Source organism: Phyllopteryx taeniolatus, chromosome 9 (genome assembly GCF_024500385.1).
Source record: "Phyllopteryx taeniolatus isolate TA_2022b chromosome 9, UOR_Ptae_1.2, whole genome shotgun sequence".
Taxonomy (NCBI): Eukaryota; Metazoa; Chordata; class Actinopteri; order Syngnathiformes; family Syngnathidae; genus Phyllopteryx; species Phyllopteryx taeniolatus.
The window spans coordinates 19,134,657-19,158,736 of NC_084510.1; the positions used below are offsets into that span (position 1 = coordinate 19,134,657).

The following is a 24,080-nucleotide window of genomic DNA, read 5'->3' on the forward strand; positions in this document are numbered from 1 at the left end:
GTGAGTGCGACTGGTTGTTCGTTTATATGTGCCCTGCGATGGGCTGGCGACCCGTTCAGGGTGTACGCCGCCTCTGGCCCGAAGATAGCTGGGATAGGCTCCAGCACGCCCGCGACACCTAGTGAGGATCAACAGTACAGAAAATGGATGGATGGATGGATGTTGAAAATAAAATGCTTGTTCTGCCTTTTTGGCACTGGCGTTACCAACGTTATAGATGAGAATTCAGGTTTCCTTGGATGTAATTGGACTATTTAATTTACAAATTGAATCAAAGAAAGAAACGGTTAATGACTTAAGACTTAAAAAATAGTAAGTTCAAATATGTACTAGGATGTCCTTTTTGGCTCATGTTAGGCATTGAAGAACTCAAACACACACTTTGGATTTGAGCCAAATAAATCTGCAATTTGGTCACAACCAGGCAACATTGTTTTAGAATACACTTCAATGAAACAAACATAAAATGAAAAAAGACAAAGCATGAAGGCATTCATCACAGAATGACAGTTCTAACAATATTGCACTTGGAACAGTACATCTGAAATGTTAAATGAAAATTTGCTTCGATAAGCAACCTCTGTAAACTTAACCACATATCTTTCATCATAACAAAACAAAGTTAAACATTTTTAGTGAGCATAACCCCATCCCTGTCTCACAGGTCTGAGAACAGAGGCTCAGATTATGACCACGCTACAGGTTGTGTGTGTAGCGAATGTTCAGCGTATCTCGTAGCATCAGGTCACGCAGTCGCCAAAGTGCATCAGCCATTGTCTTGTGGGCTCCTTTACTCTTCAGCCAGTGGGATGGCAATCTACTTTCCTGCTCTTTTGTCAGGCGCACATCATGTTTTTTAACTAAAAGACAAAATACACATTACAGTCATACATTCACTTTGCCTGTTCAACTTGATTGTTCCAGCATTTGTAAATTCTTTTATGTAGAGAGGTAAAAAGACCTGAAAGTGTTTGGTCCCACTTGCTCACAGTAGGTGACTCAGCAGTTAGACCCTCTATGTAGCTGAGGTAAGCATCAGAGTGGAGAAGCCTCTGGGACTTGGCTGGAGGGGAGACAAACAACGGGGTGGAGGGCTGGTGAAGGGCAGCCTGGCCTTGTCCTGGGTATGGTGGGGGAGCCTGTTGCCCAGGACCCATCAAACCCATCTAAAAAAAAAATACAATGAAACAATTGAGGACTGAGAGCATTTCATCACTACCAACTATCACTTGGGTTGTCACTTGAGCGTTAAGGCTATCGTGATATTGTTTGTAAATATATATATATATATATATATATATTTATATGAAAATATTGTTTCCATATATGAATGTATGAGTACAAATTTTGTTTATGTATGCAGAAATTGGATAGGACATTATTTCAACTGACCAGTGGAGCAAGGGTTGGATTAAATATATTATGCTTCTTCCTGCTCCTTTTCAAACATGTTAAATTTGTATTTTTGTTTTGCTTTGTTTGTTTATTTTCATATTATCTGACTACTTTGATTGTTTGCTTTTACTTTAGAACATCATGTTTGAAATAAAACCATTCATATATTAATTTCAGCAAAATTGGAGAATGACATGAAATGAAATCAATATTACATTTAGGGTTACTAGTAAGTTATTACCTGGGATCCATGTATGTTTGCTGTTCCAGTTTCACCACACATACCGTTGATACCTGAGGTATTCAATACAAAGACAACCACTCACAGAACCCATTACTGCAATTCAGTTAATGTCATCTTGGCAACATTAAAAATCTTGGGAACGCCCATTATCAAAAATGTAATGCTTACTTGTTAATTTGCTTGTATTAAGATTGTGGGGGAAAAAATATGTTCTGCTTTTGAGAAAATTACACGTGCTGTAATCAGTCAGTCGTCATCAAATAAGGGTCACAGCCTTTTGGTACAGGTAGCCCCTCCAGCAAATTAGAATGGCAAACAAGGAAGCAACTGTGTGGCAGGTGGGGTGGCGATGATGGCACTCTTACCGAAATATGGCATTCCAGGAAACCCAGGCATAGCGAGCAGAGAACGCTGGGGGTATAAAGGCTCCCCCGTGTGATGTGGTGGTTCGCCAGTCATACTAACCATTCCTTTGGGTATCATAGCTGACCTACATGCACCCATCATACCTTCTTAAGAATGAAGAGCAGCAACACAAAACACAGCAACATGCATCAGTTACTCATGCAACACTAAAAGCATGCATTACATGTTAATTGATATTCACTCATGGGGGTGAATGCAATATAAAAGTCACTAAAGAAAAACTACATTGAAGCCCTTGTTGCCTCAGCCAAGGATTTTTTTTCCATCAATGATTGTGTTAGTAAATCGGATTATAGAAAAAAATATCCCTTGCAGAGGGATGTGGATTGGTCAAAGAGGAACCCATTCATTTTTCCCTTCATTAATATCGTTTATTTGTTCTTTAAAGGGGAGTTTGCAAATAAAAAACAACTACTCTTTTTGTCATAGCTGTTAAAACTGCCATTATAACCTGACAGTAGTACATGAGTCAAATTACCTGTGGAAAAAAATATGCCTTCTCTGGCCCCGTCTTGTGCCTCTAATTAGATTTCTAAGAAACCATTGCGCCTGAGGAAAAACAACCAATCAGAGACAGAAGGCGTGACCGACGAGGCATATGACCAGCAAGCAGAAGCAAAACTAAGGGACCACAGGCAGCTGAAGATTCAGAAAAGACGCCAAATTAGCAATATTTCTGGTGCGTTTATCACCTCTTCTTGATTTTTTTTATTGATTATACGTTCCAAAAAATGTAACTTTAAACTGATAACATTGAGAGTTATGGTAACATTTCATTACAAATAAGTCTTGTTACAAACATAGCAGCAGAGGCCAACGTCGCCGTGTTTACAGTACTAATGTTATCTTAGTACTGCTAGCACTATTTTGTAAAACGCAGGAAATGAATACTTTGTGACTATTTATCACAACTACGCACTTCTATAATTGGATGCCATTACGAATGGTCTTGATTGAGTATCATGCTTGTGCATATTAGTGAGGGGGGCGGCTTTGGTCAAAGACTCGAGGGGATGGGGGGTATTATTGAAAAATATATTCAAATATTGCTGGCAGTTTTTAACACTGAAAACTCCCCTTTAATTTCTGAGTGAATAAAACATTGAACATTATGACTATAGTCATAATGCAGGAAGGTAGGAGTAGGAATATGTTGGGTACTTACACTGCCACCAGAAAGTGTTCAGACACCTTCACGTTTTCCCCATTTTGCTATGTTAGATTTATTCTAAAACTGGATTGAGTATAGTTAATTTTTTTATAATTTTTTTTTTAAATCAACATAAAATATCCCACAATGACAAAATAAATACATATTTTTAGACAGTTGTGCAAATTTATTGAAAATGTAAATATAATAGGTACATAAGTGTTCACACCCTTGGCTTAATATTTTGATGAAGCACCTTTAGCAGCAATCACAGCCTACAGTCTTCTTGGGTATGTCTCTATGAGCTCGGCACACCTGTTTTGGCGCATTTTCTCCCATTCTTCTCTGCAGATCCTCTCAAGATCAGTCAGGTTGGATGGGCAGCGTCGGTGGACAGCCATTTTTAGGTCTTTCCACAGATGTTCGATTGTATTCAAGTCTGGGCTCTGGCTGAGCCACTCAAGGACATTCACAGGTTGCTCCTGAAGCTACACCTTTGTTATCTTGGCCGTGTGCTTTGGGTTAAGTGAGAATTGGCTTCCGTCTGGCCATTCTACCATAAAGGCCTGATTTGTGGAGTGCGTTAGTAATGGTTGACCTCCTGGATGGTTCTCCTATTTCCGCAAGGTAACACTTGAGCTCCGCCTTAGTGACCATAGGGTTCTTGTTCATCTCTCTGACCAAGGCCCTTCTTGCCCAGTTACTCAGCTTGATCGGACGGCCAGATCTAGGAAGAGTCCTTCCTGGAGGTTCCAAACCTCTTCCATTTCCGAATACCCGAGACCACAGTGCTTTTCGGGACCTTCAATGCTGCTGAAATTCTTTTGTATCCTTCCCCAGATTTGTGCCTTGACACAATCCGGTCTCTGAGGTCTGCAGACAAGTTCCTAGACTTCATTGCTTGGTTTTTGCTCTGATATGCACTGCCAACTATGAGATCTTATATAGACAGGTGTGTGCCATTCCAAATGATGTTCAATCAACTGAATTTCCCACAGGTGGACTTTATTCAAGTTGTAGAAGCATCTCAAGCATGACCAGTGGAAATGCACCTGAGCTTTAGTTTGAGTGTCAAAGCAAAGGGTGTCAATATTTATGTACCTATTATGTTTGAATGTATAATTTTTTTTATAAATCTACACAAATGTCTGAAAATATGTTTTTACTTTGTCATTATGGGATATTTTATGAAGATTTTTTTAAGGAAAACTATACTCAAATCTGCTTTAGGATAAGTCTGTAAAAGCAAAATGTGGAAAACGTGAAGGGGGTGTGAATAATTTCTGGTGGCACTGTATAAGGCGTATTGTTTGGTGATGATCCAAATTAGCTCAGCAGTCCCTATTCTCATGGCATGCAGCAACACTTCATATATTCAAAGCTTTTATATTATATTTTATATATATATATATATATATATATATATAAAAGATCAAATAAAGATGACTCAGTTACATGAATTCATGATTCCAACCATGTTAACTTTGCCAACAAATGGGAGTATGGAGTTTGTTGTTCTCCATTTAAGGCTTGAGTTTGGCCAGTGTTTTGTAAATTAGGCAACCTATTACAACACAAACATGCTAATGTGATAAGATGTGAGTAAATCAAGCATGGAAGCTTGTTAGTCCAGCCCTCTATATGCTGAGAATCCATCTGCAACTCTGAGGGGTTACCTGACACAGGCGTCAAGCCAGGATTTAGCATCCCCATGGGGGTCGGAGCAGGCACCACTCCTATCAGTGCCCCTACTGGGGTACCTGCACGTGGGGATGTCATGAACTGGGTCCTGTCACGCTCCTGCTGCTCGGCCACTTTAGCTGCTCGCTCTGCAACGCACCAAGGACAAATATGACATTTTCTTTTATACATTTCACCAGCATAAGCAACTGTATCAATGAACACATTTCTTCATGGCGCTCCTCACCTTCATACTCTGCTTTCCTAGAACTTTCCAGGTTCCTCCACTCTGTGCCAACGAGACGGCTCAGCTCGCCAAAGGAAAAATCTGGGTGCCGGGCTTTAATGACGGCCCGCATCTCGCTGCTGAACAGGATGTATCCGCTCATGTTGATCTTTCGTTTTGAGCCCTCCTTCTTGGAAAGACCCTTTAGAGATTTGGTTGACTGTGCATACACAGGAGAGCACATCGCGAAAAATGCTACAAGCTAAACAGTTAACTGTTCCTTCTTTGACCAATTGAATTAACCCACAACAAGCCTGACCTGTGGGGGAGTGTAAGTCATTATATCCATGTCACTACACATAGAAGAATGCATCTGCCGAAGAGAATGATCGAGCTCACTGTCATCATCCCCAAGCTCCTCTAGCTCCTCATCTGTCATATCAGCAAACTTGGCCTCCAGTTCCTCAATTTTCCTGTCTAGCAAAGGTGACGGCTCCTTTTGGGGACTTATAAGTTTCCTATGTGAGAAAAATATAGAGGTCAATACATTCATATAAACGTCAGAACAGAAAGTAACCCAATAAAGTAATTAGTGTTGCCAAATGAAATGAGAATCTTTGATCTGGGGATGTTGAACAGCATAATGCAAAACAAAGTCATTCTCTACTGCTCCATCCACCCTTTGACTAAAAATGTCATCAAGATTGAAGAAGGAAAAACTGTTTTTTGGCCCATGTTGACATCTTAAGCACTGTTGGTGTATATGGACATGTTTCTTTGTAAAGCTTGGTAGCGGCGAAATCCAGTGTATTCCGGAGGTATAAAATCCTTGTTGTTACCTAAAATAGTAGATTTCATCCTCCACCACCTTTCCGGATGATGAAAAGCGTTTGAGTCCTTTGAACCGCTTCATTTGCCTCTCACTTTCGATATAACGACTCTCACAGAGCAGGACATTCTCTTCAGGCACTTCAGTTGGCCGACAAGATAGGTACTCTTTGAAGGATGACACCACGCACTTCCCTTTGAGACAAGAAATATGCATGAAACATAACTATGAAGTTAATACATTAGATAAATTAGAATCGCTGATACAGCATGTTGGGAAACCTGCTGTAGATACTGTATGAAGGTTACCTATGATGCAGGTCATGGGACAAGCTTCTTCAAGGTTGCTTAGGAAAACTTCCTTCTTGTAGAACATTTTAGTGGGTTCATGCTCAGTTTCCTCTGGATGGATGAAGATTGGGCCAAAAAAGTAGCCGGCTCCATCTCGCATCCACATTTTTTCAATCCTGTACAACAAAGTTTAAGTTTCATGTTAGGGAGCAGATAATCTTTTATGCCCACTGGACTCAAGGGCACATGAATAACATGGATACAGATGAGATGCAAAGGTTGGGCTCTCGAGTCGGATGACTTGACTCGAGTCAGACCCCTCAAGTCCTCAGACTCTCACTGGTGGAGACTCAGCCAAGACTCCAGGACCCGGGGAGACCAAAATATTGCTTGCGCTCTCACCCCGACCATGTCTGGGAGACGTCTCCAGACAACATCACAACCAACTCACCTGAAGTCGCTGATATAGGTCTATATATTCGGTAAATAAATATATAAAGTATATTATGTGTTTTTGTGGTGTTGTTTTTTTTAATATAGAGATGGAAGTTTAATAGTGTTTGGTTGCCTCCAAGGAGGAGACATTGCTTTCCACAGGTAATTTATTAATGCAGACTTACTGGCTTAATAACAGCTCGCAATTCAGACAAAACTGTTTACACTTTTAACGTACGGGCTGGGCAAATAATCTCACATCTCTCACATCTCTCTCAACTCTCAAATGGTGACATGTCCCGAAGTTTCGTTGGTGGCCGTCCGCGCTCAGCCGCCGGAGCACAGATACTGGTTCAGTCCTCTATAATTGAGAAAAATGCTTTATTGTCCCTAAAATCCAAAATATTGGGGCGATCGTTCTGATATTTTCAGAGGTTGGAGTGGGCATACGTAGGGATGTACAAATAGATTTTTATGACAGTTGATCGCAGTTTTGTGACATTAAGCGATGTTAAGCTTTTTCGATACTGTGAGCATATAGAGAAGAAAACCCTTGGCATCGAGTTGCCAACTAGTCTCCAGGCCAGTGAGATAGGACTTGTGACTTGCTCGAATAAAATTTTAAAGATTCTGACACAGTATTCATAAGACTTTGCTTGACTTAGATTGAACCACGTGAGTTGACAAGTCTTTCATGTTTACATCAGAAAATCTGCATAGTCAAGGTAATGTTTTGTATCTGGGGGAAAAAAAGAAGTTATTTTTCAATACAGTTACAGTGCACATTTTAAAATGGCCAACCTAAAACACACATGCGCAATGATCATGCGGTCTTATCAACATCTTGATTTGCCACAGGTGAGGTGGCTGTATTATTTTGGCAAAGGAGATATGCTCACAAACAGATTTCAACAAATTTGTTAGCAATATTTGAGAGAAATAAACCTTTCAAGTGCATATAAAAAGTTTTAGATCTTTGAGTTCGCCTCTTAAAAAATGGAAGCAAAAAAGTTTTGCATTAATATTTTTGTTCTGCGTATGTTGTGACTGAGCAAGGATGTGTAAGTTTACTTATGACTTGTTAACCCAATAATTAGACTTGCTTGCAATTTAGTGGGGACTCGACATGCTTGATTACTGGCACAGTGACTTGGGACTTGCTTGAAACCTGAAGGATAAGCCTTGAGACTGTTGTGGGGTGTCCTGGTTCTCCATAAGGCTTACTTAGGACTTGCATATACGCATGTGATTTACTTGAACCTCTGGTTAGATACGTCCAATTGCTTCCAAAGCTGATTGATTTATACATGCACCAACACATTTACTCCACCTGCCCACACGGTGGCGCACTAGTCCATGAGAGCCAATATAGACGCAGTCTCCAACTTTCAGCCACAGGTTGTTATGGCAAAGCTGTTCATAGTATTGGCATCCTGCTTCCCCGTTAGTCATCTCCAAAGGAACATCTTCCCTCTCCTGCAGAAATAAAAGGTAGTACTGAAAGTGGCATGTGAATTCTAAACATCTCAATAGAAAAAGGGCTTTACCTTGCATATGGTGCTACATTCTATCACTTTGGTTTCATCTGTAATTTCTGGTAGTTTCTCGTCTCTCTCTTCTTTCGGGGCAAATATGGATGCCACCCGTACAACAGGAAGAGGCACTTCTCTTGGGACAAAGCGAACCGAGCTCAAGGGCATGGTCCACAACTTGATCTTCTTGAAGGACTTGGACTTGGCAGAGTAGCGTGACTCGCAGACATGGACGTCCTCTGCCCTGAAGCCTTCTGGGGAAAGTTTGAAGTAGTCCTGAAATCCCGCACCACATAAAAACTGTTAACATGCATCTAACATACATTACACAGCTGTTGCTCAGGTGACACATGGATGAGAATGGTTACCTTCACAAACATTACCACACATTTGCCTAAAATCTTGCTGATGCGTGCTTTGTTGTAATAGTCACTCTTAAATACTTCCTTCTCCAAGAACTTTCGTGTAGCGACATGGAACGTTTCATTTGGCCTGTAGAACCAGCATCCATAGAGCCATTTCTCACCTGAAATCATTGAATAATGATAAACAAGCAAGCACACAGAAAGAGGGCACTGTGTGCAAATAAAAACACCATAGTTTTTCTTGCATAAATTATCTTCAGATTACAGAGACTGACCAGTGTCGTCTTGCCACAGGCGTTCGATGTAGATGATGTGAGGCCGCAGGTTTGGCTCAGCAGGCTCCACATAAACATAGTCTCCAACACAGTACATGCTGTCTTTGAAGCTGCAGTCTTGACTGTATGTGCGCTGTGAGCTCAGCTGCCAGGAGGCTCCGACAGATTCCTCCCGTTTTTCAGCTTCTGAAAATACACAGCATACTCTCTTAACAACACCTGTATACATACAGTCCCTTCCAAAAGTATCAGAACGGCAAGGTCAATTCCTTTGTTTTTATTGTGTACTGAAGACATTTGAGTTTCAGATCAAAAGATGAATATGAGACAAAAGTTCAGAATTACAGCTTTAATTTCATGGTATTTACATGTAGATGTGTTAAACAACTCAGGACAGAGCACCCTTTGTTTGAAGCCACCCACTTTTCAAGTGAGCAAAAGTATTGGAACATGTGACTGATGGATGTTTCTGGTTGCTCAGGTTTTGCCTTTTAGATTGACTGCTGAAACATTAGATAGTGGTTGTTTTTGGCTTTGGTTGCATTTGCTGTTAAGCAAACATGAAGAGCAGAGAGCTGTCTATGGGAGAAAAGCTAACCATTTTGAAGCTGAGAGAAGAGGGAAAATCGATCAGAGTTATTGCCAATACAACGATTTGGAATGTCCTGAAAAAGAAAGAAACTACTGGTGTACTGAGCAACAGACATCAACAGCAGTTGATGACAGAAATATTGTGAGAGCTGTGTTGTTGACCAATACTGGCCACTCATGCCAGAGTAGCATCTGCTCCACTTCCACACTGACTGAGGAGTATCTGCGACATTTGCACAATCAACATTGTCCCAGATTATCGCGCCACTAGTCACTTTAAACTGCATACACTCCTTGAAGTCCCGGCGTCCTTTGCACAATGGTCATTGCACCGGACTATTGCTATATTAGTCATTCAAACTGCTCTCAGTGCTAGAGGACTCTGCATCTTTTTGCACAATTGTCAAAAAAATACATAAATAAATAAAATTGTACCGGCATTACCAGATAACTAGCAACCCTTTATTGCCCAGTGACTTTTTTTCTCAATGTCTTTATGTCTCAAAAGTGTTCTCTGTCAATTGACTGTCTGTTGTACTAGAGCGGCTCTAACTACCGGAGACAAATTCCTTGTGTGTCTGTTTTTTGGACACATTTTGCAAATAAATATTATTCTGATTATGATTCTGAAGAAACACCCAAAGACAACAGTCAGTGACATCACTGCCAACCTCCACAGGGCAGGGCTGAAAGTATCACAATCCACTGTTCGAAGAAGTCTTCGAGAGACGAAATATGCAGGCCATACCACAAGATGCAAACCATTCATCAGCAAAAAGAATCGGAAGGCCAGATTGGATTTTGCAAAGTAGTACACAGATGAGCCACAAAGGTTTTGGAACAAAGTTTTATGGACTGATGAGACCAAGATTAACCTCGACCAAAGTGATGGAAAAGCCAAAGTATGCAGAAAGACAGGATCTGCTTATGATCCAAAATAACACAAGCTCATCTGTGAAGCATGGTGAAGGTAATGTCATGGCTTGGGCTTGCATGGTTGCTTCTGGAACAGGCTCATTAGTCTTTATTGTTGATGTAACTCATGATGGTGGCAGCAGAATGAAGTTTAAAAAACATTTTGTCTGGCAATTCACAGAAAAATGCATCTAAACTAAGCGGCAGAAGCTTCATCATGCAACAAGACAATGACCCAAAACACACTGCCAACACAACAAAAAACTTCATCAGGGGGGAAAAGTGGAAGGTCTTAGAATGGCCAAGTCAATCACCGGACCTTAACCCAATAGAGCATGCATTTTACCTACTGAAGAGGAGACTGCAGGGAGAGACCCCCAGAAACAAACAAGAACTGAAAGACGCTGCAGTTAAGGCCAGGAAAAGCATTTCAAATGAAGAATGCAACAGTCCAGTGAAGTCAATGGGTCGCAGGCTTGATGCAGTTATTGCAAGTAAGGGTTATGCTGCCAAATATTAAATCTTATTCACTTTAAGTTAATTTAATACTGTCTGTTCCAAGACTTTTGTTCACTTGAAAAGTGGTTGGCTTCAAACAAAAGGTGCTCTGTCCTGAGTTGTTTTACAAATCTAGATATGAATACCATAAAATAAAAGGTGGAATTCTGAACTTTTGTCTCACATTCATCTTTTGATCTGAAACCCAAATGTCTTCTGTATAAAACAAGATCAAAGGAATTGACCTTGCCGTCCCAATACCTTTGGAGGGGACTGTATGCAGTGATATGCTAGGCAAACAGTGATTCCCAACCACTGTGTTGTGGCACAATTACTAGTGTGCCATGGGAGATCATGGGGTGAGCGGTGGTAAATTATCCAATTTCATCTAATTGGTCCGAAAATTATTAATTGGCTCCATAAAGGTTGCGAAATACGAATTAAATATACAATGATTTCAAATGCGTATAAAGTAAAATACCCATTTTCTCCTCTTCTCTCTTGACTTTGTCCTCCTCAATCTCTTTAGGGAGTTTTTGTTTCTTTTCTTTATCCACATCATTATGCAGATGTTTGGACGTATAGCTCAGTGCAGGAGACATCAAAATCTCTCCATTCTTACACAGCTCATCTCGGATCCTGATGAAGAACTGCAGCAGCTCGACGGCATCTTCAAAGATTTCAGAGTCTGTCCTGTAACAACAAATTATACAAAAATTAAGCTCCCTGCACGTGACATGTTCTTGTGCAAAACGGTCGACAGTATTTCACCTATTTAGATGTCTGGCCTTTTCCAAAACTTCAAACATGTGGTCCTGAAATACATCCAGCCTCATATAGCGACCTCCATCGACATTCTTTCTGATTATCTCAAAATTGAGAGGGGGCTTCTCTGGGTTTGCAGGGTCAATGGCAGGGATCTCGGCCAGAGAATCGCTGTAGCAACGGCCCTCATCATCTTGGTGGCCGAGCACCGAGACAAAGAGGCTGCGGATGAGCTCCTGGATGAGGCGAGGCACATCTGGCACGTAAGCGTCCTCACCTCCCTCCAGGGCGTGCCTCGTCTCCAGAAGCACACGGTGCAGGACTAGAGCATCCCGGTAAATCAGCGACTCAGGCTCATTGTACGTACATGCGTTGTTGAACATAAGCACCAAGTCCTCTACCAGTGCATCTACATCCTGATATTTATTGGCTAACATGTGGCTCTTGATCTTCTCCATGTCCACCGGTTTCTTGATAGCTATGTAGTAATCAGGCAGCTCGGCACGAGATGGAAGGCGCAGGAAGATCGTGCTGAGGCGACGGCCACGCTTGTCTGTATAGTTCTTGACAGACTCATACAACTCATTCAGCTTCTGTTGTAAGGGTGTAAGATACTTTGATTTCTTCAGAGTCATGTTTGTCTTTCCTAAAAGTAAAGAAATTGATTAGTGATAGATGTTCCCACACATAGGTAGATATTGATGGTACGATATAGAATTTTATATTCCTCCAAATCAGTGGAGGGACGTGCATTTGGTACCTGGGCATTTAGTGGGTTCTTAACTGACTTAATCCACCGCTTATTACCAAACTACCAACTTATTACCGGAGACAAATTCCTTGTGTGTTTTTTGGACATACTTGGCAAATAAAGATGATTCTGATTCGGATTCTTATTACCACTACTGTCACATTACAATTCTAAAAACCATCGATACTATACAAAAAAGCAATATAACAGCACCTAACTGTGCCACATACATCTTGTGGAGCAGTTTAGAATCAATATTTATCTAATCGCAAAAACATAAAAACTTCATATGAAATACATTATACTCAGCAGAGATGCTGATTATTAAATGTATTAAAGCGTGCAGATTGCAAAAGAAGTGTTTTGCTAGTCAAACTTGGCTTGGTGTGACCAACCAATTAGAGGACAACAAATTCAGACCTTATTGTGTGCCTGCTGGCCCTCTGAGGTAAATTTGAAATCTAACTGGTTAAAGAAACTTCATTTTGTCTAAGTGACATCTGCCGGCATTACTGATTCTGAAGGCCCTAGACAATTTAGAGCAGTATATACAATAAGAGGCTAAATCCTAAGTGGACGAAAAGTCTAACCACATCCACATACTGGAAGCAGTGCAACAGAGAGAAACGTTTTGTAATGTAGAAAATTGACCACTGTTAATGAATAAATACAATTTAATGGAACAAATATTAGAATTTAGGTTGTAAATGTGGGTCAGTGTTTCTGAGAGAATTTAGGCTAGCAGAGAAGGCCTTGCTGTCCCTAACCGTTCACCACTGATACAAATATATGAAGATGTGGTCGTTTCGTACGATAAAAGAAGAATCCACTATTTGCGTTGTTTTTAAGAGTGTGTTTAAAGTTTTTAAGTCAGTTACTTATTTTCATCTTTGAGGACACTATGTCATCCTCATCTGTCACTGGTCCAAGATCCTTGCGTCTGTCTGTCATTATTTTTTCGAGTACATCAGCATCATTGAAGACCTGGAAAACAAAAACGATCTTTTTACATACAAATAATCAATAAAGCAAGTAAAGAATATGTCAGTGTTAACTCTTGTAACCTGTGAGCCCTCTTCATTGTAGTGTCGAGCATTGCGGAACATCAGCTTCATATCCTCTACCATGGCATCTTCACTGAGGTACTTGTCTGACCGGATATTGTGCTCGATGGTTTTCAAGTCCATGGGCTCCAGGATGATCTTGTAGTAATCGGGGTAGTCCTTCTTGGAGGGCTTTACCATAAAGAGGTCACAAAGTCGCCTGCTAGTGCCCGCCTCCCGTGCGTCGGTGACCGAAGCAAAAAGAGCTTTCATTCGATTTTTCTTTGTATTCTTCTTGTGACTGTAACAAGGCCAACAAAAAGCTGTCATGTACTTGCAAAGTCAAATCGCATGTACAGAAAGTGTGACAATGAGGACCTTTTTCTCTTAGTGCTACTGGTGTCAGAGGTGGCACAGGAAAGCATGCTGTCTCCATCGTCGTCATCTCTCTGTAAAAGCTCCTTTCGCTTTATCTAGGCAGAATACAATCAATGTAGATTCACGACTCACTTTTCAACTCAACCAAAATGTGAAAATAGGACACTGAGACTGACCTGCTGAATGTGCTGCAATTTAAGTGCCCGCTTGTAGATGGAGGAGTGGGGAAGATTGTAACGCTTGGCGTTCTCAAACATTAGCGTTAGATCAGAGTCCATAGGCTCAACACTGTCATACTCATTGTTCTTCATCTTGTTCCTGTGGGGAATAATAGGCTCTCACATTTGGGGAGCGCACAGACATACTATACTGCAACATGAGCAAATGTGATGCCAAAAGAGTGGAAGATAAAGGGAGACACTGCTGGTGAATCAAAGATGACGACGTACAAATGATATGCATAATGAATTTACACCTAAATGTTATTATGGTATACTTTGTAATGTTCCTACGTGAAAAGTACAAACTCTCTAAACTACTATTTATTTATTTCCTCTGAATATTTTACAAGAACTAAAATTCAAGTCAAACTAATTAAATGAAAATTACATAAAGTAAATGGGAGAACTCCCGTGTTCTGGTTACTGACAGCCTATTCTTTTTTCTTCCAATTGAATCGAACAATATTAAGCTCAGATTCCTACAATTGAATCGAACAATATTAAGCTCAGATTCCTACAAAGATAGACCTTTATGGCCTATTATGTTTCAAACAGAAAAATTAGGTTTGGCACTAGACGCACAAAGGTACTTTTTTTTCATACTTGATCTGATGGAGGCACAAGGGCTGCGTGATCTGCTGGTAGTAGTCTGGGTATTCCTTCCTAGAGGGCAGCTCCAGGAAAGGTTCAGAAATCAGGAGGCCCTGGTTGTTCCTGGCACCGCGTACAGCTTCATACAGCTGGAAAATGGGGTTGCTCATGTCGATATTAGTGGTCAAACTCTCAGCCTCAGACTCCCCCTCGTCATAGTGAACAGACCCTGAGCAATGGGGGAAGAGACAAACAGGTGATAGCAATTACTCCCGTCTTAGTCATTACTGAAATGATGCGCATGTCTTTTTTAAAATGATGCCAACAAGTACCAGAAAGTATTCCGTCCTCGTCACTTTCATACTGAAGAGCCATGCTAATCGCAGATAGGCGCTCACCCTGAGCAAACCTCCTATTCCTAGGGATGGAAGTGGAACAATAAAATTAATTTTGAATACATGAGAAATTATTTATTCACATAATCCGCCTTATTATTGTTGTTGTTTAGTACCTGATACGAATGCTGGACTTGATTGGTTCTCCGTGTTCAATCTCTGACTTCTTTAGTGCAAAAATCTTTTTAATGGTATTTGCATCCTGAACACAAATGCAATGTAAGAAACAAAAAACTTGCCTTCAAATGTCCATGTGCTAAGCATCAGTCTCTGGTGTATTATACACTCACCTTAAAGACCTGTGATCCAGGCTCATTGTAAATTTTGGCATTTCTGACCAATAAATCGATATCTTTAGCCATGGCAGTAACGCTCCTGTAGTGGCCCATCTTAAACCAAAAACATTGATTGATCATTAACCTCATTAAAGGTCCAACGCCATCAGAACCCCTCCTTGAGGCGTGACCTTATCGTGGTGGAGGGGTTTGTGTGTCCCAATGATCCTAGGAGCTAAGTTGTCTGGGGCTTTATGCCTCTGGCAGGGTCACCCATGTCAAACAGGTCCTAAGTGAGTGACCAGACAAAGTACGGCTCAAAGACCCCTTATGATGATGAAAAATATTGGATCTCGTTTTCCCTCGCCCGGACGCGGGTCACCGGAACCCCCCTCTGGAACCAGGCCTGGAGGAGGGGCTCGAAGGCGAGCGCCTGGTGGCCGGGCCTGCACCCATGGGGCCCGGCCGGGCACAGCCCGAAAGGGTAACCTGGGTCCCCCTTCCCGTGGGCTCACCACCTGTGGGAGGGGCCATAGGGGTCGGGTGAAATGTGAGCCGGGAGGTGGCCGAAGGCAGGGACCTTGGCGATCCGATCCCCGGCTACAGAAGCTGGCTCGAGGTACGTGGAATGTCACTTCTCTGGCGTGGAAGGAGCCCGAGCTGGTGTGCGAGGTGGAGACGTTCCGATTAGATATAGTCGGGCTCCTCCACACACAGCTTGGGCTCTGGTACCAGTCCTCTTCAGAGGGGTTGGACTCTCTTCCACTCTGGAGTTGCCCACGGTGAGAGGCACCGAGCAGGTGTGGGTATACTTATTGCCCCCCAGCTCAGCGCCTGTACATTGGGGTTCACCCCGGTGGACGAGAGGGTATCCTCCTTTCGCCTTCGGGTGGGGGGACGGGTCCTGACTGTTGTTTGTGCATTTGCACCAAACAGCAGTTCAGAGTACCCACCCTTTTTGGAGTCCTTGGAGGGGGTGCTGGAGAGCGCGCCCGCTGGGGACTCCATCGTTCTGCTGGGGGCCTTCAATGCTCACGTGGGCAATGACAGTGAAACCTGGAAGGGCGTGCTTGGGAGCAACGGCCCCCCTGATCAAAACCCGAGTGGTGTTCTGTTATTATTATTATTCTCATCACGGATTGTCCATAACGAAGACCATGTTCAAGCAATAGGGTATCCATATGTGCACTTGGCACCAGAACCCCCTAGGCCGCAGTTCGATGATCGACTTTGTGGTCGTGTCATCGGACTTGCGGCCGCATATCTTGAACACTGAAGGGGTGGCGCTGCCAACTGATCACCACCTGGTGGTGTGTCGGCTCCGATGGTGGGGGAAGACGCCGGTCCAACCTGGCAGACCTACTACTCAGCCTCCCTGGTAAGGTCTATTCAGGGAGTGATGGAGAGGAGGGTCCTCGAGGGTGCATGGGAGTTCACCCAACCAGTCGACATGTGTTTTGTGGACTTGGAGAAGGTGTTCAACCGTGTGCCTCAGGGAGTTCTGTGGGGGGTGCTTCAAGAGTATGGGTACCGAACTCACTGATACGGGCTGTTCGGTCCTTGTACGACCGGTGTCAGAGTTTGGTTCGCATTGCCAGCAGTAAGTCGGATTCGTTTCCAGTGAGGGTTGGACTCCGCCAAGGCTGCCCTTTGTCACCGATTCTGTTCATAACTTTTACGGACAGAATCTCGAGGCGCAGCCGAGGCATAGAGGCGGTCCCCTTTTGGTGGGCTCAGTATTGCATCCCTGCTTTTTGCAGATGATGTGGTTCCGTTGGCTTCATCAAGCCGTGATCTCCAACTCTCACTGGAGTGGTTCGCAGCCGAGTGTGAAGCGGTTGGAATGAAAATCAGCACATCCAAATCTGAGACCATGGTCCTCTGTCGGCCCTCTCCGGGTCGGGGATGAGATCCTGCCCCAAGTGGAGGAATTCAAGTATCTTAGGGTCTTGTTCACAAGTGAGGGAAGAATGGAACAGGAGATGGACAGGCGGATCGGTGCAGCATCTGCAGTGACGCAGACTTTGTATCGGTCCGTTGTGGTGAAGAAGGAGCTAAGCCAAAAGGTAAAGCTTTCAATTTACCGGTCGATCTACGTTCCTACCCTCACTTATGGTCACGAGCTGTGGGTCATGAACGAAAGAAAGAGATCCCGGATACAAGCGGCCGAAATGAGTTTCCTCCGCAGGGTGTCCGGGCTCTCCCTTAGAGATCGGGTTAGAAGCTCGGTCATCTGGGAGGGGCTCAGAGTGGAGCCGCTACTCCTCCGCATTGAAAGGAGCCAGATCAGGTGGCTTGGGCATCTGATTAGGATGCCTCCTGGACACCTCCTTGGTGAGACTTACACAAAACGTTTGACTTCTGTCATTACCAACAATGGGTATATAACAAAGTATTGAGATGAACTTCTGTTATTGACCAAATACTTCTTTTCCACCATAATTTGCTAATAAATTCTAATAATAAAATCAGACAATGTGATTTTCTGGATGTTTTTTCCTCATTTTGTCTCTAATAGGTGAGGTATACCTATGATGAAAATTACAGGGCTTTCTCATCTTTTTAAGTGGGAGAACTTGCACAATTGGTGGCTGACTAAATACGTTTTTGCCCCACTGTACAGTACCCAAAAGCATACATGTGTTGTTTTCCAACGATACTTAACTATATTTATAATTTTGAATGCAACTGTGATCAGTGTCGCCAAAATGTCGGCGATAGATGAACGTCGCACCGCGAGATGGTGACATTATAGTGATTGACCCGCTTTCAAAATATACTCCTCTCTTTTACTTCACCCCCGTGACACGTCCCCTCCTCTGTGGAGTTGTGAATCGTTGCTCACGTTTCCTATTAAGGGGGTGATCAATCCAACGCTTTGTGAATTCTGCTTTCTTGATGATCGTCAGACCCCACCCACCCACACACACACACACACACACACACACACACACACACACACACACACACACACACACACACACACACACACACACACACACACACACACACATTGAATGAAATGAATGCGAGTTTGCTATAAATGCTTGGTCCTGCCAGCGACATATCGCCATTCGCCAACGGCCAATCAGAGCGAAGTAGTTTTCCATATTTAAAGAGGGGGAAGATGAGCGATCCAATCAGAGCAAAGCTTATTTACTTGTCGCATATTAATGAGAAATCCGGCCATTTCAACTGCCTGGCGTAAAAAGGCCAACTAGAATAGCTTGAAAATTGACATTTTGGGCATTTTTAACCCAAATCTACGACAAAAGGACATAAAAGTTTATCAAAAATCGTAAAAATCTGAAGGCATAGGACCTTTAAGGGTTGTAAAGTTAAGTGCATATTGAAAGAATTGGACTAGAGAATTGTAATACCTGAATCTTTTGAGCGACGAGTTTCAAATCTATGGGCTCCTTGATGATTGCATAATAATCTGGATATTGCTAAACAAAACAGGAAATGTTGTCAAAGCAAAGTCATTCATTCCATCTTAAATGATAGTGAAGAGTTTCGTACCGCTTTGGAGGGCAACCTCTGAAAGAGATCGCTGACCAGGCGGCCCGAGGGCTCGGCATATGTCACCACGGCATCGAGGAGATGCTCAAGGACATCTCTCAAGCAGATCGGTGCACTCTGTCATTATGTGAGTAGTCAGCGTTTAGAGAAGGAAATATAGAAATCAAAATGTTTTCAATGTTTTGGATTCAAATTTTAAGGCCTAACATATTTTTCTTCGTGTGGGGAGTTTGCATGTTCTCGCAACTCTTGCATGGGTTTTCTCCAAGTACTCCGGTTTCCTCACACATTTCAAAAACACGCATGTTGGGTTCATTGGAGATTCAAAAATGTCCTGAGGTATGAATGGTTGTTCTTCTATATGTGCCCTGCGATTTGATGGCGACCAATCGCAGGTGTAACCCACCTCTCTTCTAAAGACAGCAGGGATAGGCTCCAGCTCAGCCGCAACACTAAGTACTACTAAAAATATATATTAATATTGTGAAGACCTTGCTACTTATTAAGGATAAGCATTTTGATCAATGAATTCATTCACTAATTAATCATAAAGAATTTAGTTGATTGTGTAGAATTGATTAAGTCTTAAAGCAGTTGAGACAAACAGAGTGCACTTCTTGGGTACAACCAGCAGAGGTGCTGTCCATTCCGTTTCAACTACTGTAGTACCTCTCTAAAGAAGAATATGAATTCAGCTATGAGAACTTGAGGAATTGAAAATAGTACAACAGAGCTAAGCTACTGTGTACATATTATACATTTTTATCCAGCAAGTTCTTACCTAATTTTGTGAAATTACATTACACTACCAGTCTCTCTCCTGTTTGACACAAACAGCTGCCTTCAAGACATTGGTACTCAACTGACCTCATCCTCAGTAGACCCGCTGGGGATGTCTTGCGCATCGTAGCCGGCCTCATCATCCTCATCATCGTCGCCTGGCTGAACAAATTCATTCTTGGTACGTTGGTAAAGGTCCCACAGTTTGCAGGCTGCTCGGAACTCAGCACTGTCGGACTGCTCACAAGAGAGAAATTAATGAAAGGTTTCCTCAAGAATGATTTTCCACTACAGGAACGAAAGTATTGGGAAACCTTGCCATCATGGAATTATTAATTTATGCATGTCGCTTTTTACATTAGGGTACAATCATGCTAGATCAAAACATGGCAAGTGTTCCCACAAAGTACTACTTCTTTATGATGGGATGTTACCTTATAATATGTTTTGGCATTATGAAACAGGAGCTGAAAGTCACTGGTGAGCTGTTCGACGTCATCGTATTCCTCCATCTTTAATTTCTGCTGAATCTTCATCATGTCGATAGGCTGAGACACCACCTGGTAGTAGTCTGGCTGGTTCCTTGAAATGAAAAGTGCATGATGTTAGGGTCACTGCTGGTTAGATTCACGGCCAATGATGGCTTTAGAAGTCAAATATCCATGTTAACTGGGAGGGCTGGTAGTGAATGAGTTAAGTTAAATAATAACAGCCCAGCCTTGCCTTCGTTTAGGGGCTCTAATGAACAGCTCGCACAGCATCCTGCCTTGGTCATCCTTGTAGTCTCTGACTGTGTTGTACAATTCATGGCACACAGCAATCTGAAAGGCAACAAGCCACACGTGCAACCATTATAACCTATGTCAGCTTTGACATACAGTAGTTGACTGCATGTGAGAAAAGAGGAACTGTGATGATTACAGGATCCACGGTTGGAATGTTTGAGGTCCTTCTCCTCTTTCGCCCACTTGAAGACACTAAGGATGAAGGCTGGCTATCGTCGAAATCTCCTCCACTCACACTGCTCGAGGGGGATGTAGCCCTTCTTCTTTTCAAGGCCATGATAGACCCCTGAAACAAAGGGCTAGTAAAGTTTTACTTCATGGACAAGATTTCACATGTTAAGAGACAATCATCATACCTCAGTAGATTGAATCTGCTTATGTCGAACGACTTAAACTGTTTGGATATTGACCCAATTGGGGGGGAGGGAAGGGACTGCTTTGAGGCTGAACTACCATAATGCCTAACGTCACACATGAACTCTACTGTGATGCCATTACACCATGTTTATGTTTATACAATGAATTTCTGCTGCAGTTATGGGTAACACCAAGGGCTCTTTTTTTGTATACAAACAAATAAAGTATGATCCGTCACATTTTTTTCCCACTTTGGTTAGAAGAATTGATTTTCCATTTTTGCTGCTTTAGTCACAATGAAGCCGTTCACGCCACACCAGAATATCAATTTTACAGTCCCATGATTGTACGTCACCCTCCATAAAATAGGGCGTGACTCATTAACTTACTGATGGAAAAAAACAAACGCGTAGCATTTATGTCTAGTGCAGTGATTCCCACCCTGACTTATATCAGGCAGAGCAATTATATCCCCTCCACTAGATGGCAGAAGGTCTAATTAACCTGTGTGTCGACTTGTTCCCATTTATACAGAATAATAGCTTTATGTTCAATTGAACAGGCCCTGATTTCAAAAAATCAATAAATTTGTGAGTAAATTTCGACATGAATATCATTACTTCAATATCTATTTTTGTAAAAAATATTTTTTTTGTTTGTTTTGTTTTGTTTTGTTTTTCTAACGTAAAATGCACTTCTCAGAAAACGTTAGTGATAATAAGGCTTTCCGGGGTATAAACCTAAAGTGCATTATGACCTTTACACGTTAATTTAACTTGACCTCTAAATTTATGTGTGAATATGTCCAATATTTGTTCCTTGTTTCAATATTTTTGTTGCTTGCTGTTCTAGTGTTCTCTAACAAGGAGCTGAACAACAAAATTCACAACAGGTGTTTGATCCACGAATGGACCAATAAATTTCCTGGTTCAATTAGAATTTCTATTTAAATAGTCCTCTTTGTCATGCTGTTAACATTTTGACATCATGAGACAAAAACACTTAACAATTCATCAACAGTACCTAATCATTATGACACATACAAACAGGATGTTCTCAGAGTAAAGTGGCCACTGAGCTTAGAGTGTCAGAGGATGTCATCAACCGGTTGCCACAGAGATACAGAGAGACTGGCAGAGTGACAGAAAGGCACAGAAGTGACTATTCTTGGAAATGCAGAGGCTGCAGAACCAGAAGGGACACTGAGGCACGAGCCCCCCACTTTTTGCCCGCCGGCTCTGTGGAAATATGTTGGTTGAAAACCTGAATTTTCCCGTTTAGCTCCTTAACGGCTGGTTGGCAAAAAGTACAGAAACATTCAACAGTTGGACATGTTGTAGTGCATAGTGAAATTTGGTAAATACTAACTAGTGCCTGTCATAAACGCAAACGTGGGGGAATTATTATATTTATAATGTGAGTTTATACAAGTTGAGTTTTAACAAAATTTACTTTTTCTTCACGCCTACACATAATCTTTGAAAATGTAGGATTATGACAACTATTTTACAAATATACACGTTTACGACGGGAAAATGCAATTTGTGGTTCAATATTAACCCAACGGTTGTTAGTGGCATTTGTCAGGTGTATTACTGTTTGTTTTCCTTTGCCCCATGAAATGTCACTGAAGAATGATTTGACGTTCATCCCCTCCCCTGGCACATATGGTGTGTTTTTTCCTCTGCAGGCCCCGGCACGCCTTCTCGTACGGCGGCTGTCTGCATACCTGAGCGGCAGTGCCCCTCTTGGGCAGCTAACGTTAGCAAAACACTGAAAATTTAGCCTTCCAAAAATATCAAAACGTCAAAGCCTACACAAAGGCGCCCACTTTGACAGTTAACGTCACATAGCTACCGTGAACTGTACCGAGGAGGGCTCTCTTTTTTTTTTATTACAATATAATTTCACTTCGACTACTTGACATGGTTGACGTTTACCTTTCACGTTAATAGACCCTCAGAATCTTGACCGAGAAGACAGCCAATCACTCATCGATTTTAGATACGCAGACAGGAGTGTGAAGCTAGCGTTAACTTTGACTCTACTTCCGCCACGGTCCGCCTTCAAAATAAAGGCTTTGTCAGGAACCTGCACTATCTCGTGAACATAGGATTTCTTCACTTTTTAATTTAGAGGTGACATAAGCACTCAATCTCACACTCTGTACTTAAGTAGAAGCGCAGATACGTGTATTATTATTAATAATAATAATAATAGGCTCCAGCACCCCCACGACCATTGTGAGAATGAGCGGAACGGCATATTGATTGACAAAATTGGAAAAAAAAATACACTTTACCTATATATTTTTTTAGATTAGAAGTATAACTTTTGAACAGCAGAAGCTGGTAGTTTTTAGGCTGGCACAAGACAACGCATATACCATGAATAATTCTTGTAGCTGACAACATCAAACAATTCTCTTAAATAAAGCCCTGGATTGTGAATATCTCGCTTCTCTGAATCTGTTGCATCGACATCGTTAATGCTCCCTGGTTCACGTTCCCCCATGTCGCTGCTGTCTCTGCTTTTTTCCACTCATAAATCTTCAACATGTCAATCATTTAATCAAGACCTGGACCACAGTTGACTTTAGGTCCTTCTATTTATATGACTTTTTTATGTTGTGTCGTCATCTGCTAAGGTTGAAAAAAAGTAACAAGCCTATTTTGACAAAATAAGGAATAGAAAGTAACTATATATGTTTTCAAATAGGGAGTAAAAGTAAAATGTCATCAGAAAAATAAATACTCAAGTAAAGTACAGATCCTGTACCTGAGAATTGACTTAGGTACAATAATAAAGTATTTGTACTTCACCCCGTCGCTATATAGCAGAGGTGGGCAAAGTATAGCCCGCATGCCACATACTGCCCACTAACCCTCTTTAATCTGATCCACTGTGTATTCATTTAGCTGTTTTCCCCTAAATTTGTTGAAGCAAACTATATTTAATCATTTATAACAATTTTGTAATCATTTGTCTCATTAAATATTTTGTTAATTGACATTTTAAAAATACCAGTAAAATAACAAAAACATTCGGTTAAAACATTAGAATTATATGAATTATAAACAATAGAATTTGAAAATGAACATGAATGATTATATTATGTTTTGTTAGATGACATGCAGAAATATTACTCAAATAAACATCCATCCATTTCCAATAGCACTTGTCCTCATCAGGGTCGTGGGTGAGGTGGAACCTATCCCAGATGATGTGAGTGGCGGTGTACACACTGAACTGGTCGCCAGCCAATCGCAGATTATGTATAGATAAACAACCACTCACACTCATATTTACACTTGAGAAAAACTCATTACTGAACCAAACATGCATGTTTATTTGGGAATGTGAGAG

General features: G+C 41.8%; 1 protein-coding gene across 3 annotated transcripts; it reads right to left on the minus strand.

Moving 5' to 3' along the window:
- Positions 1–240: 240 nt before the first annotated feature.
- On the minus strand, positions 241–22,790 carry pbrm1 (polybromo 1). 3 transcript variants are annotated; one of them, XM_061784871.1, is made up of 30 exons: positions 22,655–22,790; positions 20,494–20,643; positions 20,296–20,393; positions 20,007–20,154; positions 19,660–19,809; positions 18,793–18,909; positions 18,651–18,719; positions 15,286–15,384; positions 15,112–15,197; positions 14,933–15,018; positions 14,613–14,829; positions 13,965–14,106; positions 13,789–13,883; positions 13,432–13,711; positions 13,246–13,351; positions 11,623–12,262; positions 11,333–11,544; positions 8,848–9,033; positions 8,576–8,733; positions 8,223–8,483; positions 8,006–8,151; positions 6,259–6,416; positions 5,961–6,144; positions 5,441–5,639; positions 5,143–5,341; positions 4,892–5,044; positions 2,005–2,151; positions 1,637–1,689; positions 962–1,166; positions 241–860 (listed from the first exon to the last, which is right to left on the minus strand). In XM_061784871.1, exons 2-30 carry the CDS (start codon positions 20,632–20,634, stop codon positions 697–699), a joined length of 4,899 nt encoding a protein of 1,632 aa, XP_061640855.1. In that variant the 5' UTR covers positions 20,635–20,643; positions 22,655–22,790; the 3' UTR covers positions 241–696. The 3 variants fall into 3 exon arrangements, with proteins under 3 accessions (XP_061640855.1, XP_061640856.1, XP_061640857.1); XM_061784872.1 differs by lacking the exon at positions 2,005–2,151 and having other exon boundaries at positions 4,976–5,044; XM_061784873.1 differs by lacking the exons at positions 15,286–15,384; positions 18,651–18,719; positions 18,793–18,909.
- Between the last annotated feature and the right edge of the window lie 1,290 nt (positions 22,791–24,080).